The sequence below is a fragment of the Passer montanus genome, unplaced genomic scaffold (assembly GCF_014805655.1).
Source record: "Passer montanus isolate IOZ18808 unplaced genomic scaffold, ASM1480565v1 scaffold42, whole genome shotgun sequence".
Taxonomy (NCBI): Eukaryota; Metazoa; Chordata; class Aves; order Passeriformes; family Passeridae; genus Passer; species Passer montanus.
The window spans coordinates 2,446,126-2,463,722 of NW_024369041.1; the positions used below are offsets into that span (position 1 = coordinate 2,446,126).

The window sequence follows — 17,597 nt, forward strand, 5'->3', positions numbered from 1 at the left end:
CTGAAATACTCCTACTGAAATATGCTTCTTTTCTTTCATTATTTCAATACAAACTCAGTCCAGAACCCCCCATTAGTATGACATTTATCATCACAAATGTAGAAAACACACCAAAAATCCATGGAATTTGAAGTTGTGTTGCTCACAATACTTTCAAGTTAGCTCTAATGTATTTGGAATTTAATCATAGGACAAATATGGTTGTACAAAAGAGTCTAATGACAAGGGAATGTTACAAGTTTCCATGCCTGTATTAATGTTCTTTTTGCATAAAGAGAGAACATTATGGAAACCCCATACTGCTGATTTATACATCTTTATCAAGTGTGATTTGGAAAGATTTGACATTGAAAAATATTAGTGGAAATTCCAAAGGTATATGGAATCCATGAGTGTTATTTGATGTTCTGACAAAACCTCCAGTTTTGAAGGGTAGGGACCCAGTCAGCCAGGCTGTATGGCGTTTTTTCTTCACTAAGAGCTACTCTGACTTGTAAAATTTGAATTGTGTAACCATAAGAAAGGAGAGGAGAAGTAGGCCAGGAGCTCGCTGAATGCACAAGGGGAATACAAAGGGAATACCACTTAAACCTTAACCTCCTTCCTGACTATGTCAGGCAACACATTTGCGTGGCAAGTACCATTTTTGGGAAACATGGCCTTTTCCTTTCTTAGCTGGTAAGAAGCAGATTGTTTGTTGCAGCAGCCAGGAAGCAAAATCTGCACCACCATGTGCTGCACATCTGTGCAGACCTATCTCTTCAAAAGCGTTGGTTGAACAATTCTAGCGTGAGGCAACAGCATCAGAGGTCACAGCTCCACCAACTCAAAAGGACAGCCCTAGAAGACTGATTTTTCATTTCTGGTGAGCAGAATCTACCAAGGAGGGGAGTGGAACAGGAGAAAATGTGTAGGGAAGGAAGTGCAAAGTATGATAATATATAAAGGAGAGAAATGAGGGAAGGCATTGTTGACATTGAGGCAAAGACCAGTGCTCTGCCATTTTCTCATAAACTGGAGAAAAATACAGACACAAACATTTGGATATGTGAAGAGTGGAAACAAAACCCATACTGGATGGGGAACTGATATTATTTTGCACACCAGCTGCTTTATTCTTATGTTGCCTCCATGAACATGAAGCACATAATTACTGTGCAGAACTGTCCAGACTGCCATACCTTTCTCACAGTAAGGCTCCCCATCCTCCATGTGGAACAGGCTATTCCCAAATGGCTTCTTACAAGCAGCACAGACAAAGCAACTCGTGTGCCAAGTCTGTCTTAGGGCATGCATCACTTCCTGTAAAACAAACAAACAAACAACCAAAAATCTCCAGCAGAATAGCCAGGCCTGCAACTTCCTCCTGGAGAACAAACACAAGGCAGAGATGCTGTAAATTCTTCCCTTCTGGATCAGCTAGTTCCCCTCCTCAAAAGAAAGAATTATGGCAGAAATTGGGCTCCTTTTGGAAAGAAAGAGGAAATAGGACTGCAAGCCTTCTAGAACAATGTATTTGCCAAAGTGAAACAACATGGTTCAGCCAGCAGTTTATATCAACATGCCCAGTCGCTGTTGCAGGAGGGATTCTGCACAAAGATTCTGATTATTTTCTCCTTTGTTTTGACCAGTATGAACTCTTCAATGCAAGAGTATGATTTGTTAAATAAATTTAAAAGAGTAATTTTCTAAGCCAAGGAATAAGTGGTGTAAGTCTGTTGTTTCAAAATAATCAAGACTCTGTAGTTCTTTATAAGAAAAAAAACCAGTTTTTGTAATTGTTCTTACAAGAACAATTCACAAACTAAAGTAAAAATCTAAAAAAGCCAAAAAAAGGAAAAGTTCTTTTAATGTATATGATGAATAAAAATGAGTCTGCATGTCTGTTCCTAAGCCATGTGTTTATCACAAAAATCCCCAATTCTCTGTGTGTGTACAACTGATGTTCTCCTCAGCTGAGTACATCTAGGTTTTATCAGCTTCTTACTTCTGTCCAGTATGGAGAAATCTCTATTACTGCTTCATTCTTTTGTCATACAGAAGTCTTCCAAGTCCAAAAGCTGCGGTACTGGGCTCTGATGCAGTTACCTGCTAATTTGTCAATCTTACGTGTAGCCAGGATGTGTTTGACAGTGTATCTCTCTCCAACAGCCTAGATTGCAAAGGGCCAGCTGCATAACTGCTGTAAATTAACTTTATTAACTTCAGTGAAACAGCATTGATTTATACCAGCTGAGAATCGAGATTCTATTTTATGTTGCTTCCAATTATACACATAGACTCTGATTCTCTTTTAAAGATTGCTTTTAATGTCCACTGATTATGAGAAAATGGATTGAAGTCCTCTTCCACGCTTTCAATCCAGTAAATAGACAGAACAGTCTAATTTAGATTTGCCATATATCTCATTAGAGAATCACCATTTGAGATTCATTAACTTCTGTTACTGTTTGCAAAACAACTATTGCTGATAAATAGGTTTGGATCCATTTATGAACCTCAGTGAGGTAAGAAGCAAAAATAGCTTGAGAAATCTTATTAATATAAATAGAGGCAGCTGGCATCTTTGCTATTTTCCTGATGAAAATCCATAATGGGAAACTGATTTGTGCCAGCATTCATTAGGTAGGTTAAGTCAGCACTCTGCTATAAATTAATCCTTCTGCTGCAGTAGCAAACAAGACTTGGCTGGAGCCAGAGCTTCACCATCGATGTCTGATGCTGCCACCCCTAATTGGCAGTTGCAGAGAAGAGCATCTGTAATGCCAACATTTAGACAGATGTCAAAAGGTGACAGCTAAGCAGTGAAAAACCAGTGGGGGACTCCTTGCTTCTTCATCTGAGTCATACATTCACTACAACAGCATGCATAAATACACTGCTAAAATTATTGATGGTATTCCAACCTCACCACCATCTAAGGTATGTGGAGAGCAAATTAAATTATACATTTACTTGTATATTAGTCCTTTAAGACAAAAGTGGAATTTTGTCTTTCGCTTTATTGGATATTATTTTTGGCTTTGTGGAATTCAGATCTTTGTATTTATTCAGTATTTTATTAACTATAAGAAACCAGTAGGACTTGCCAGCAGCTGTGCTGCTAACCAACAGGGCGGTGCAACAAGAGCAACGGGCCTCTTCCCAACATCACTGATTTCTCTACTGAAATTTTGACTAAATCCTGTGTAAGAAATAAAAACCCAGTTCAAGTCTCTTGTAAATAAGAGAGAGGTAAAAGTAACATAGTGTTTATCAGATAGCAAAAAACTACTCAGAAAGTGTTACATAATTTACACTCAGTGAGATGGTACCTGGGTTACATATTCCGTCTGTGAGCTCAATAAGGTACAGAAATATCCAAGACTTCAGATGGATAAAAATGATTATAAAATAATATGTTTCTCATTCTGAAAGAATCAATAAACTGGGAAATAAGTCTTAAAAGGATGAAATAATAAAACATCTACATTCCCTGCTTACAGTCTAAACTCTTTCACTGTTTCAGGGATCCATGCAGTTGCAGGAAGGGTTAATGTTGTCTCTTACCCCCATAATCTTAGTGTGGCACCTGGCACAGGTCGGTGCGAAGAACTGTTCGTAGCAGCGCTCACAGTACACACTGTTCTGCTCCTCCACAAAGCACATATCAGCCAAGGATGTCTTGCAGTAAGCACAATTGAATTCTTCTGGGTGCCAAGAGCGACCCATGGCTACCAGGAAAGGACCTCTGGAAGCAATCATAATTTATTTGTAATCTTGTTTAATCTTATTTGTATTGTGCAAAAAAGGTTGAATGACCCTGACTGCAACTTTGTCAGACACCACGTACACGTGTAAGAAGCTACTTGAACCATGAGGTGCATATTAAAATGACATTCAGAAACCTGAACAGAAGTGGTCTTTTTCAAGACCATTACTCAAAACACACTGGTTAAAACATTTCATTATTGTTTGGTCTCATACACTGCACAGATAACTGTTGGAAAAAATCAATTGTTTTCATATCTGCATAGCTATAAGTGGTCTTTGTAAGCAGATGAAAAGACAAGAGGAAAAGGCCAAAGGCAACAGAAGATGATGGTACTCTTTGAAAGCATGAAATAACAGGCAAATTTCCATCTTTGCACACCCACACCTCACAACAGCTCCTAAAGTCTCCTACCTTCCTTCTGTCTGACAGCACTGAGTGCAGCATGTTCTAGAAATGTCAGATTATCAGGTGACAACTTGCTGTTTTGTTATGTGGAAGACACATTCAATTCATTTTGGTGATTGACTCTGCTGATTGTAGTTAGATACAATGATTATTACTGGAATATTTCCATTCCAGAATATATGAAGGGCAATAATCAGCAGTTCCACATCACCAAACTAGCTCCTTTCAGTAGGGAAGACTGTCATTAAACATGGATTACTTAAGTTGGATAGCAGTGCCCAGGCTAACAGTAGGCACTGGTCCAGCAGAATGAATTGGGAGAGAAGGGAGAGGCATGCTATGAATCACTGCTAATAGAGTGTAGGCATTATCTTTCTCCAGACACAAAAGCAACAATTACATTTGGCTGCTGTCCCAAAATGATGCCTTGTTCCTTTTCTCTCCACAACTCCCCCCTCTGCTCCCAGCCCCCTAACTCTCCCAAGGAAGTTGCACGAACCTCCTTCAAAGGGTTACCTTAGGACCAGAAACCTGTTTAAAATCAAGCAGGGATTTGCTGCAGCATCCAAGAGCCAAACAATTAGCATGTATAACTTTGCAGTGATAAAAAGTGAACCACACAACAACAAAATGAGCTCTGGAAATGTTAAATTAATGAAGCAGACAACAGACATCCCTGCTGGATAATTTAACAGAGTCTTAGGCTCTGGAATTGTATATTAATGTACAATAAGCAGTCTCTCTGATACTTTTTTTCCTGCTTCATCCCTCTTCAAAGGCCCAGGACCTTACCGAATGATGCTGTTACAGTGCCCGCAGAGAGGAGTTCGGCTGCTGGCTGGAAAACGCTCCGCCCTCTGCACTGTTCCCCGGGCTAGTGCAGGGGGCTGGGAAGAACTTGAAACTGGAGACGGGTAAGCAGGAATTGTGGCAGGGGAGAGCACTGGAGCACCCCTTGGCAGGATGTGCTTTGTGACAGTGGTGGTGGATTTTCCAGGTGCAAATTTCTGGGAAAAGGAGTCATCTGTTACCCAGGGAGGGCGACTCGCAGGCTCCGTGTTGGCAGGGGTGTAGGAATGGACTGGTGCTGGTGCTGGCGCTGTTTTAAGTATTCCAAAAGAAACCAAGAAAGATTTTATTGAATTTTTCTTCTACTGTCAATACAGCAACACTTACCAAAGGGTACTCCACGACACACATAAATAATAAATAAAAGCTTTAGGTGACAGTTAATTATGGCCTGCCCATGGTTGCTCATTTATTCTGGGCTGAAGCCAAGGGTATCAGCACAATCACTGACTTCTCATATCATTGCCCCCTGGCTTTTACAGATTTTATGGAGAATATTGTCAAGATCATCTCTTCACTTTTTTGAGGGAATGGATATGACAATTCTGGTAATGTCAAAGACTGCCATATACTCTGTTTAAGACATAAAAGCCAGATAATATAGTAAAGTTTTAGATACAATTCCCCAGAATTTCAGTGTTATGCTTAACTTTTCATCTCATTATATTAATTAAAATACAACATGTTCTGCAGATGTCACTATTATCTATAACTTGTAGGTTTATTCCTAAGTTTTTGAAGAAAAACAGGCTCCCACAGGGAACACAGAGATAGAGAGCACTGGAAGCAATACTGAGGGAGCCGATTCAGCTCACATGAGCAGCAAGATAAAGCCAACAGCACTTAGAGGAAGGCCAGACTTGTGGTTATGACTGATCTCAGTTCAGTTCTTGGCTCTGCCACAAACTTCCTGTATAACTTTGAGCAAAGCAAAGTGTGTCTGCGCCTCAGTTCCTGTGTGCAAAACAGAATATTATCCTTTCTCTCTTCCAGCCTTTGACTAGCTAAAACCTTCAGTGCAGCCTGTCTCTGTGTTTGTGTGCACCAGGCTCTAATCTTGGGTGGAGCTTTATCACATTAAAATAAGCAGGAGCCAGGGCCTGCACATACTGACAAGTTTTCCCATTATCCTGCTCCTTTCAAAGTGTCAGATCTTGCATTATGTAGGGCTGAAGTTGCTGCCCAAGAAACAGCCTCACTTTGCCAAGTGCAGGAGCACTAAAAGCAGTTTCCCTTTGCAAGGAAAACAAAGCAAATGATTGAAAAGAAGCTTGGAGAGCTGAAGTGTTTTGCCCAAATGAGAAAGCACAGGCTTGGGAACAGAAGCCAGTTCTCCAGCAGTCTGGGCAAACATTCCACACAGCAGATCCCAGCACCAAGAAAATCACAACCAAATACAACATCTACAGGTTTAAGGGACTTGCATGTAGAAAGGTATTTCAGGGTGAAATACCTGAAAGTAACATGGATCTTTCTGAATAATTAAGTGGTGAGAAGTTTATGTTCGATTTAACACCCGTTCTTCAGCCCACACCCTGCCACAAAACAACTTACACTGATTATTGGCAATTTGCAAGTGCTTAAATTGCATATATATCAATGCACTGTGATCACCCTTGGGATCTTTTTATTGAGGTCAGAGTTGAATCTAGTGCATTTTCTTGATAAAAATTTCTTATGGTACAGCATCAGCAATATTTCTGCTTCATAAAATTGTATCCCACCTTAGCTTGAGGCTTTTTCTTTTTTTTTTAACTTAGAAATGGTAAACAGTATTTAAATATTTCAGAGCAGAGTTTATTTGCAATCTCTTTAGATCCCGAGGGTCTTGCTATTTATGTAATATGGTATTAAGATAGGCAAAATTAGAAGTTAATATTTCATCTCCAATTGATGAGTTCATAAGGCTCCCACCTATGAGGCTAATTAAACAAGGTGACTTCAGCTCACATCACTACATTCTCTCTACCTTTTATTTTTCACTCTTTCTGTTCTATTTGCTGCAGTAAAACAAAGAAACAGAAAAAAGGAAAGTAAAATAAAACAACAAAATGGGATTTTTTTCCCAGCTACTAAAAGGAAGTACCAGAGGAATTACTGCAAAATGACAAATGCTGGGTGTTTGCATCTGCTCTGAGTTCTCTTTTCAGCTGTTGTAATTTAATTTTACAGGCCTGATTTATTACAATATATTTTCCTCCTGTGAACAAGCTGCAATTACTATTGCTTCAAAATAGTATCACTGCAACATATTAGAAAGATTTCACTAACTTTGAGATTTTAGCAATTGTTATTAAAAGGGAATTGTCTTATTTTCTTAGAACTATATCCCTAAGCTTATATGAACAATTATTTTCTCTTAGTATTCACCTTGAATGTTTATGTATTTCAAAAAGTCTTCCAACACCAACCAGGAGAAAAAAAAGGATTGATAAGCTGCTAAAAATGTACTAAGATTCAGTACATCAGAGAATATATTCTCAAAATACCAGTATTGCATGAGTTGACCATTAACTGTTAAAATATGAATACTTCAAATTCAGCAATTTAGCCTGTATCACCTTGTTTCTCTCAGCCCTCATGTTCTCTTAGAATAGGAAAGAATGAATGGCATTACTGTTGTCCTGACAGAATGGCAGGAGAAGAGGTCTCTCTTAACAGGAGTAGGAACAAGCCAATTCCTTGCTTCTGGGAAAGACGGAATTCTCCCCCTCAGCTCTTCATTTATGGCCTATGGCTATTTTCTCTCCAGAAAAAAAGGCACATTACCAAGACTCATGCAGTAAAGCAAAGGTTTATAGAGTCTCAAATGCTTTGGTCACACAGACTTGCACTGTGAGATACTTTTCCCCCCCTTTTTAGTAGATGACATAAGCGTTACTCTTTATTATTATCAGTACCAAAATAAATTAATAACCACAACTGATATGGCTTGTTCTACAGTTAGTGGCCACATCCTTGAATCCCAAAAGTTTTCCCATATACTGTTGCAGTACAGAGCAGATGAGGTTTTATAGGGAGACACTATTATAATTTAATGAATTAAAAATGAAATAATGGTGTGGAAGCTGCTGTTTTAGTATTGAAGGTGCTTAGGATTCAATATAAAGTTCATTAAGAACTGTGGGAATCTCTCTACCAATTCCTCAAAGAGCAGATCAGTCCTTTACACTTGACCGATTTTGCATACCCAAGTAGGCCCAGTTGGACGTAGGGATTTAAAAGGAAATATCTACTTTCTTACATTTAGGTATTGTGTTACTTCGTGGTGCAGAAATGGAGCTGGAGTTGTTTGGCATACGTGAAAAGTCTGGGAATGCCTGCGGGAAAGGAATACCCAGGTATGTTCTGCCATCTAGTGGGCTTTGCTCAGAAGAGAAGCCTTTAAAACACGAGTTAAGAAATTTAGGGAAAAGATTTCAGAGTTCCCAGCCTTCTCTACTGGAAAAAAATGAAAGATCTTTAGCAGCAGAAAATCTGCCACCTGAATTAGGTTAGGGAAAGTGTAGACTGCCTGATAAATCCCATCTGAGCCCGATAATCAACAATGCAGTTTCATTTTGAGAATTGTTTCAGTTTGTTTGGGTTTTAATTTCAATCTGACATTAAAATAGCCTTGTGAATCCTCTCAGTGACTGATTCAGGAGTCTCTGTATTGAATATATGAGCCTGTTGATTGGTGTTTTAATCTGGAAGTTGCTGCCCCACATTTCCAAGGGAAGCCAGTCATTGACAAAGTTGGATAAGGACATTTTCTAACTGTCTTGGTGGTTTGTTTCTAAGTGCTATTGATTTTCCCCTCTGTGACAGGGAATGCTATTTCCTTCATTTCTTCCCAAGTGGCAATTTCCCATTTGCTCTGCAACTGTCTCTGAGGACAGCTCATGCTCCAAACCCACTCTGAAGTGCTACTACATCAAATATATAACACTTTTTATAAAGTACCAGAACAAGAACCAAACATCTTCCCTGAAATCTCTGCCTGGAACCTCTCTTGTACCTGAGTCGCTTCAGGGTTCAATTATGAAGGCATTTTAAAACCCCTTATTGGATATTTCAAACTTCTAAACAGTACAGAAGGACTTTTTCTTTCTCTGCCAACTATTTAAGCCTTTATTGAGAGGCAATGAGGCTCAAAAGTAGCAACATAAGGAATTTCACAGGAACACCAGCAATTTAAGGAAGTGCAAAGAAGATGCCCAACCTAGGAGAAAACAAAAGCCTTTCCTCTTATTCCAAGCAGAATTCAACAGCCAGCTTTGACTTTACCAGGTCCAGCCAATAACTGGAAATAGCTGCAAATGTATTTCTGTGGCAGGTTTGTATATTGAACTGGAGTTTATACTTCCCCAAATGAGCACAGGGCTTAACATCAGTCAGTGTATTTAGGAGATATTTTGACTTGCCAGAGTTTGCTCTCTTCTGCATTATAGAAATAAATCTGCTGTGGTCATCTTTTCGAGTCAGAAATAATAGCATTTGCCTTGAGTGAGAACATGTTATACACTGGCACACTTAACCAAAAGCAAGTGAGGAGAAGCTGAAGGTTTATTTACTTTGAGACCCTTAAATAGCTCATGAGAGCTCTGCTTGTCTTTTTCTACCTTTATGTCTCAAATATAAAGGTCAATTGATTTGTCTGTCTGCTTTATGTCTAGCTAAAATTCCTACATTTGTTTAATTTCAGTAGATCCAGAAATAGAACATTACAGAAGACAGGGTTTAAGACTGTTAGAATTGTTGGCCTTTTCATGTTTATTTGACTGTAAAGATATAAATCAACTTATTAATTCTCTTGCTAAGGTCAGAAAAACCTTAATTTGAAACAGAACTGCCTTTAGACTTATATTGCTGTCTCATTTAATTCATTCAGTTTGAAGGTTCACATTTTGGTCTTCAATGGTTTTAGAAGCTGAGTCCATTTGTAACACATTAATACCAAGGGAATTTAAATAATATCAAGGAGTATATTTTCCAAATGAATGAATAACCAAATATATTCCTTAAGTTACTGTCTCTGGGAAATGGAATAGCATTATGAGGTGCTTAAATACCTAATTTATTTATTCCTTAAATAAATGAGGTATTTAAATAAATACCTTATTTATTTATTTATTTATTTGTTTATTTCAAATATAAGCCTAAGTTTGAGAAATTCAATATACGGTCTTAACTATTTTGCAAATATATCCTACTCAAGCAAACTCCACTTATTTTACCTCCTTCCTGAACTGTACATTCTTTTTTTTAGCTATTTTCTCAATTCTGTAGTGTCATTGGGCTCCTAACTGGATAAACTCTTATTTTCAAATGTATATCTTCTGAAAAATCAGGCCATACATTTCTTATTAGACTTTTCCCTTGCTTTTATTTTACTATCTGTTTGTTTCACATTTTAACTGTGAAGTAGAATACAAATACAACATAATCCTCAATCTTCAAATGATCTGAGGCAAAACTAGCAACATTTAGACCCACATGTTTGAATACTTTCTGGTATATCTGTGTAAAAATGTGTGCTTTCTACATTTTCTTTTCCCAAAAGAAATGTGTGAGCATTTTTTTTTTCTGAATCTTTGTAGTACTTTGAAGGCTCCTTACCTGGCTGGTAGACAGAGGGCTTTATGCTGGCAGTAGTAACAACTCTCATTTTTGAAGCAGCAGAAGGAGCAGGACTTTCACTGTAGCCTCCAGAAACTGGCATTGGTGTATATGACTGGGTTGTGTTTCTAAAAGCAAAATGTAGGTGTGAACAACTTCATAAAGAGCAAAAGTTACTGATCATGATGTCAGAGATCTGGCAACATCCAGAGAACTCCAAGAGGAACTGTCTGTGAAAAGTACAGAGAGAATGCTGGGAGATTCATCAGTCTTTGTCATTGCTAAGGAAGCTTTGGACAATTCTTTGGAAAGAAAAATTAGTCAAATAAGGATTTTAAGTAATGGCAAGTTTGCTGTTCTTATATCAGAGAAAATAGCTTGCTGAGGGAATATGATAAATTTGAAACTCAGTAAGAAGGGATCAGACTTTACAAAGCTGCACACGAAGTTTTGTTTTCTGTTCCTCTGCAAACAAAAATGACTGGTCTTGTCTAAGATAAATCAATGAATCATATCTGGACTTAAAAATATACTTGCTCAGCACAATTATTACTATTACAAATGCTAATTAGTGTGTACATTTATGTTAGATTTATATTTATATTATAGTATTTATATTTATAACTCTAATATTAATATTTATAATTAGATATTCATATTTATACAATATATTTATATTATATACATTTATACTGTTATACTATTTTCAAAAATATTGAAATGATCTTTAAAAATTTTTCTGAAACTAACTCTTTTCCCTATTTAGACGGAAAAATTTACATTAATATTCCTATTGTTCAGATTCATCCTTCAGAAAAAAACCCATATGAAATGCAATATTGATGCACTTTCTTCCAGTCCTAGAATAAAAACATTTTCTCAGGATTCCAAAAATCAGTAAGAAACAGTTTTTCCCTATCTTATGGATTAGATGGTGATTCTCAGTTTGATTACAGTAACAGATTATATAATTTGCCTCTTCTATCTGCAGTTACTTGGGGTGATTCTGTTTGTAGTGCCTGTGCTTCACAGACTGCTAAAAGAGCATCACAGTCAAAGCAAGCAAGAGAGAATAAAGAAGTACAGAGAAGGGAAGCAACAGACAACAAGATGTGTGCAGTAAGAAAAACCTACTCACTACAGAACATCCTTCTTACTCACCCTGAAAACAGTTTTGTTTGTTTTTTCCCTTCAGTGTCACTCCCCCTAGGAACTAGATCCCTATCTATTTGTGCTGACAGCTAATGAGTTATTTCCAAAGTGGGTTTGTCTAGAGGAAAACGTTTGTCAGCGTATGAAAAGAAGCATCCATCTTTCCCAGACTACTCATCCATCTTGACTTTACTTTCTTTAACAGTGGAAACAGATGCCATCTGGAGAAAACACGTTATAATCTTACGTAGCAAACCCAGCAGATTTCTCCCAATACAGGTAAGAAACATTCTGAGGAATGGAAACTTTCAATTTTTAATTTTGAACAAACTAAACCTGTCCTCAATGTAACTTTTTGCTGCTCTGACAGTGTTTTTACTACAGATTCAGTTTGCATAGCATTGCTACCTCAGGCTCATTTATTTTGTCTATGTAGCAAACCTAGAAACTTAGCTATTGCTACAATGGCTATAGCTAATTATTTCTGTACCTAGTCTAGGGCTTAGGCCTGGATTTGAGTCCACTGTACCATGAGTGAACAACAGTTTATCTCCAAGATAAACTATTTTAGTGGGTTTGTATTCACTGCAAATTCTGTTGTGAACCCTGCTGTGCTTTTGTAACTGCCAAAGCTGTTCTAAGCGCTGTCAGACTTTCTGGGTTCCATCCTTACCATCTGTTTCCTGATGATACCTCCTGTGAGGTGCCTAAGAAGGCACTGTACTTGGGTTCACTGGACAGAGGCCATTTATTCCTGCCATAGCACAGGGACACTCTGGCTTCACCCACAGCTTTCAAAATGCCATCAGTTAAACACACCATCTAAAGACTTGTCCTTGTTTTAAAATCTGATACTCAGGGTAAACTACACAGCTCAGTGCCCAATATTTATAAAGATTTATAGAAGATTTTAAAATGACATGTTGCACAGCCTGAATCTGAAAATGTCATCCAGTCAGGAAAGTCTACTCCCAGGTGCACAGATCCAATGGTTAGAAAGACTCATTTGGATTTCTCTTAATGCACAAAATAAATAAAGAAGTTCTGAACCAGATTAGTAATATTTAGACTGCCATAAAGAAAAATGGTTATTAAAAATTCAAGTGTTTCCCAAATATAATAGCATAGTAAAACCATACCACAGATTTCCTTGTGTTCAGGGAAATGAAGCTGAAAAAAAACCCGAAACAACACCCCCCCGCCCCCCATTCATAGTACCAAAATCAAAGCAAAATTAAAAGTAGTACTGAATCCTTTTATCCCTTTTACATGTGTATGATGCATAATAAATACAGTAAGAAAGGTAAGAAAGCTTATCAAAGAGAAATAAAGTGTTATACTACATCATTAAAGGTTTAGTGAAAGAAAAGGTTTATCAGCATTTCTGCTGAAGAAAAGGAAATGGCATGTGATTAAAAGAACAAAAAAAAAAAGAAAGAAGAAAGAAGAAAATTAAGAAAGAATAAAAAGATGTTGTAAGGACCAAAGATGCTTTAATGGATCAAGAAGCACTGGCATCTCAAAAAGCAGTGAAAGCAACTTCATTGGATTTATCTGTAGCAGTCAATGGCATGTGACAGGCAGCAAATTAAACACCGGCTCTGAAAACTATTAGTTGTCAGAAAAAGAAAGAGTAAATATTTCTAAGCAGATCATTTTTATGTTAACGCTTCAGTAGATGCCTACTGGTAGCAATAAACTGGTTTGTTAAGTGCTTTTAAGGTAGAATAGCTGCACAAAACAGTTTTATACCTCTGCTTTGACTGGTAGCTGATGGAGGTGGAAGAATGCCGGTTGAAACTAAAATGAGACAAAAGTGGTATTTGAAAAAATATACACAAAAGATTGGGATATCTTGCCCTAGAATGAATTTTCTATGAGTAAGAAGGACTCTTAAACTAAAGTAAACAACACGTACATATTTATAATCATATATGAGTATTAGATTACATTTTGTTTTCCTATTCAAGCTGGGAATCACAAAGAAACCTGAAATGGTAACATAAGTCAGTGAGCTGAGAGCTCCATAAGTCTCATCTGATCTTGTTATTTGATTGTGGAACTCCAATTATTTTTATTAGCGGAAAGAAAATAAATACAAGGGATTTTTCTCAGTGTCATAAGTTTACATTGCATCAAATATGAAAAGCAAACCTTGAATAAACCAAAGGCCAAATATCAGGGAAGTGCCCCAGCCTGTGAGGCAGCTCAGACAACCCCATGGAAAGGACAGACAGGCTGGTGTAGTTGAAGCAGAAACATCAACCCACCATGTTCAATTTTTGCCTCGCAGAACCTTTCTATTGCTACAGTCTTAAGTAAACAGGTAGATTTATTTTTTTCTTGGGGAAATAGTGTAATTTCAGAACATAAATGAGTCATTTATGCAAATACAGGAAGTACTTGAAAGCCTGCACAACGTATGATCTGAGAAACAAGAGGATTCAGAATGAACAGAGCTCCTGTCTGCAGGGCAGTGCAGGGCTACTGAGCATCAATCCCATCCCACAGGGGCACAGCCCACATTTCCCAGAGCCACCAAGAGTCTGTCTTATACCAGTTATTATCCTAACTTCTGGAGAAGAGTTTTTCTTCTCTTTACCATGGACACAGTGCTTGGATTAAAATCTCCGGATCAGAAGCTACACTTGACTTTCAGAACCATAATTGTAACTCTTTCCATTGTTTCTCCTGGTTTTGTATTCCCAGGGTGCTGTTTCATGGGGCACCCTGCTTTAACCCTCTGGATGGAATAACCCATCCCTGAAGAGCTTCAAGCTTATTCAAAACTCTCCTGCTGTGCTTGCTTCTTTTAAGTAAGATTGTAAGTGGAACAGATAAGAGTAAGTCAGATTTCACTGCAGATGTAAAAGAGTAACACACTCTGTTAAAGATTAGTGATTTACTCCAAACATTCCTCTTCAGGAACATTATAAAGATTTTACTCATGTTAAGTGTTATGCATATGCTCACAAAAGCTAAGTCACTACAGAATAGGACCTACTAAAGTTTAAAATCAGATTTAAATAGTTAAGGATATTGATCAAGAAATCCTCCTGCCTTTTCTTGGTGGATGTTTTTAAAGCATCTAAACAGAAAAAAACCACCTAACAGTAGAAGAATGGTAATAAAATCTCAGCCTCATCTACCCGAGGATATTCCCATCCTGTAAAACAGTGCTGTAATTAAGGTCATCCATATTCTTTTTTAAAATAAAATTATATTAAATGCTCAATACTCCTCTGGTATATGTCAAGCTAAAACTGGATTTTTAAGTCTGTATTTTGGCATGCTAAAGCATTGCTTGATTTCTAAATGAAAACTACCAGATGCTCAAAAATTTGAATTATAAATCAATTTAGAAGCCAGTTTTATTCCCTTACATTTGAATACACTAACTATAACACACAACACTTTTAAAAACAAACATGGAAGAAGTGCACCAAGATAAAGAACCTATTCCAGCTGCAAGACAGCCATCCAAAACCAACCAACCAAGCAGAGTTCACTTCTTGTACTTGATTATCAGGGAACCAAATTTTTACAGGTCCTAAAGGCTCTGATTTGCCCTTGATGTGCCAAGACTTGCAGAAGCCAAGACAGTAATTTTTGCCTGTTGGTAACAGGGAAGCAGATGACAGCATCACACTTGTGTCATCCACTGACAAAGCAGCAGTGTATAAAGTTGATATGCTGTAGATCTTTTACATGTGGCCAGGTGCCAGCAAGAGGTTTTAGGAGTCTGATTAGAGCATTTCTTTTTTAAATGGACAGATGTTTTTCATAGATTCACAGACATTTTGAGGTTGGATAGGCCTCAGAAAGAATCTGATCTAACCTGCTGAAAGCAAGGCCAGCTCTGAGGTCAGACCAGGTTGCTCCATGCTTTATCCAGTGATGTCTTGAAAACCTTCAGGAGTGGAGATGCAGCCTCCCCAGACAAGTCACTTCCTTTCAAAGGGGCAGGAAAAGCAGCAGTGGTCCATGCCAATCTATTTCACTAATTTACTTTCAATTCAAATGCCTCAATATCTCAATGTCATTTTTTTATCCTCTTTAAAATTTTGTTTCACACCGATTAGTCCATGTTGGTACATAACTACAAATTAATTAATATGGTTTTGGGCCTCACACTCCTTCCCTTCTCCCATTAAATGCATATAGAATTTAAGGGAAATGGTAAAAAGCTCAATCAAAAAATAGTATTACATTAGCTCTAAGAAAGACATGCAAGTAGTGTCAGCAAGTACTGGTTATCTTTATACTAACTGATTAGCTGTTTATATGTAAATGATGCATAATTGCTGCTTAACTTGTCCCTGCCCATGGAACTAGATGATCTTTAAGACCCCTCCCAGCCCAATCCATTCTATGATTCCATGATTTCCAAGGCAGGAATGAAAACAAGCTCTTAGGAAAGATTTAGATGCATCCTAAAACATACACTGGTGAAACATGAATAGACGTGCTCTGTCTGGACAGAGTAGTCACCAAAGCTTCCATTTCATTTCATCTTCTGACTGATTTCAATCTTCAGCTGAAAGAATCCCTAAAATCAAGTATTTTCTGTAGCTCAGAAGAAGTAATAGGTTTTGCATGCCAATGCTTAATCAAACTCAAATATGCAGTTATTATTGCTTGGAAAGCAAGGAATCTTACCTGAGTAGAAGGAGCTTCTTGAAACTAAATTTACAATTGGTGTACTTCCACTCATCAGCAATCAGTTTTATTCCTTATGTTCTATCAGTTCTACACTGGGATTACTTCCCCTATGTAAGTCCCATGGCTGGAAACAGACATGTTCACATCCTAAAACTAAAAACTCTTTTAATATTTTGTTCTGTAGCTGTTTCATTTTTGCATTGGTTTCAGTGATGTGAAGCCAACTGAACTGCTATTAAATACTTCCTGTGCCAAGCACTTAACTGTTCTGTGATTTTCTTGAGAAATACCATTATACCTCATGCCGTCATTATACTCAAGCCTTCCAACTTGTGCCCTTTGTCAATTTCAAACATCAAACACCTTGGGTGATTCCTAACTATTTTTTAATATAAAGATAAAACACACATTAATCTGTTAATTACAATCACAAATGTATTGCTGATTTAGTTTTTTATTACTTCTTAAGACTGTTCAAATTGTGTTCAAATGAGTCTTGAAATCACCTGCTTTTTCCTGTTAGTGGTCAAAGTGTTATGAAAGCAGTGAAAAGGCTTGGAAGCGAGGCAGTACAGCAGCATTCTCTCTTTCTAGTGATAGAAGATTGCTGTGATCCTGCGTTTTCACCAAGAAAAAAAAGGTCCATCATTCTCACCCAGTGTCTCTAGACAAATATTTTCATTTCAGGATAGCAAAAGCAACACAAACCAACCAAGTGAAACATCTCTGTTTCCAAGAGGACCTTGTGGTCACACATCCTACATCAAAACGTAGCTGCTTCCTAGCTAGGTTGTCATGCAGAAGATGAGGAAGGGGCTGTTCTTTTAAACACATTGTGCTTTTTCACTCCCAATTCAATCCCTTCAGAAACTGAAAACCTCATGTCAGAGAGCATAATACAAAATCAAAACAAATTAGGTTAAAAGAAGAGAGCTTTACAGATATACCTAGACTGAGATGAGATAGCAGATGAAATAGTGGAAGCTGCTAATGACATGTTCTTGGGCCCATGGGAAGGCTTAGGCTGGGAAAGAGAGCTGGGGGCTGCAAGAACTCTGCAGAAGACACATAAAAGCATGAACAAAATTATTTAACAGGGGCACAAATCATGGTATCAGAACCAAGTTCTGGCAGGATTCAGATACAGGAAGACTGCTGCACAGTTGCCAGGAAC

At 37.7% G+C, this 17,597-nt stretch overlaps 1 protein-coding gene across 12 annotated transcripts in view; it reads right to left on the bottom strand.

Moving 5' to 3' along the window:
• LDB3 (LIM domain binding 3) overlaps positions 1–17,597 on the bottom strand; it is a 115,768-nt gene that overhangs the window by 5,988 nt on the left and 92,183 nt on the right. For 7 of the 12 annotated variants that reach the window (XM_039719765.1, XM_039719773.1, XM_039719771.1 and 4 more), the window contains 5 exons: positions 13,514–13,561; positions 10,610–10,737; positions 4,952–5,258; positions 3,550–3,730; positions 1,182–1,302 (listed from right to left, as the gene is read on the bottom strand). In XM_039719765.1, the coding sequence (XP_039575699.1) occupies positions 1,182–1,302; positions 3,550–3,730; positions 4,952–5,258; positions 10,610–10,737; positions 13,514–13,561 (785 nt within the window). Of the gene's footprint in view, positions 1–1,181; positions 1,303–3,549; positions 3,731–4,951; positions 5,259–10,609; positions 10,738–13,513; positions 13,562–17,370; positions 17,479–17,597 lie in introns of all 12 variants that reach the window. The other 5 variants (XM_039719774.1, XM_039719767.1, XM_039719776.1 and 2 more) reach the window with 4 other exon arrangements.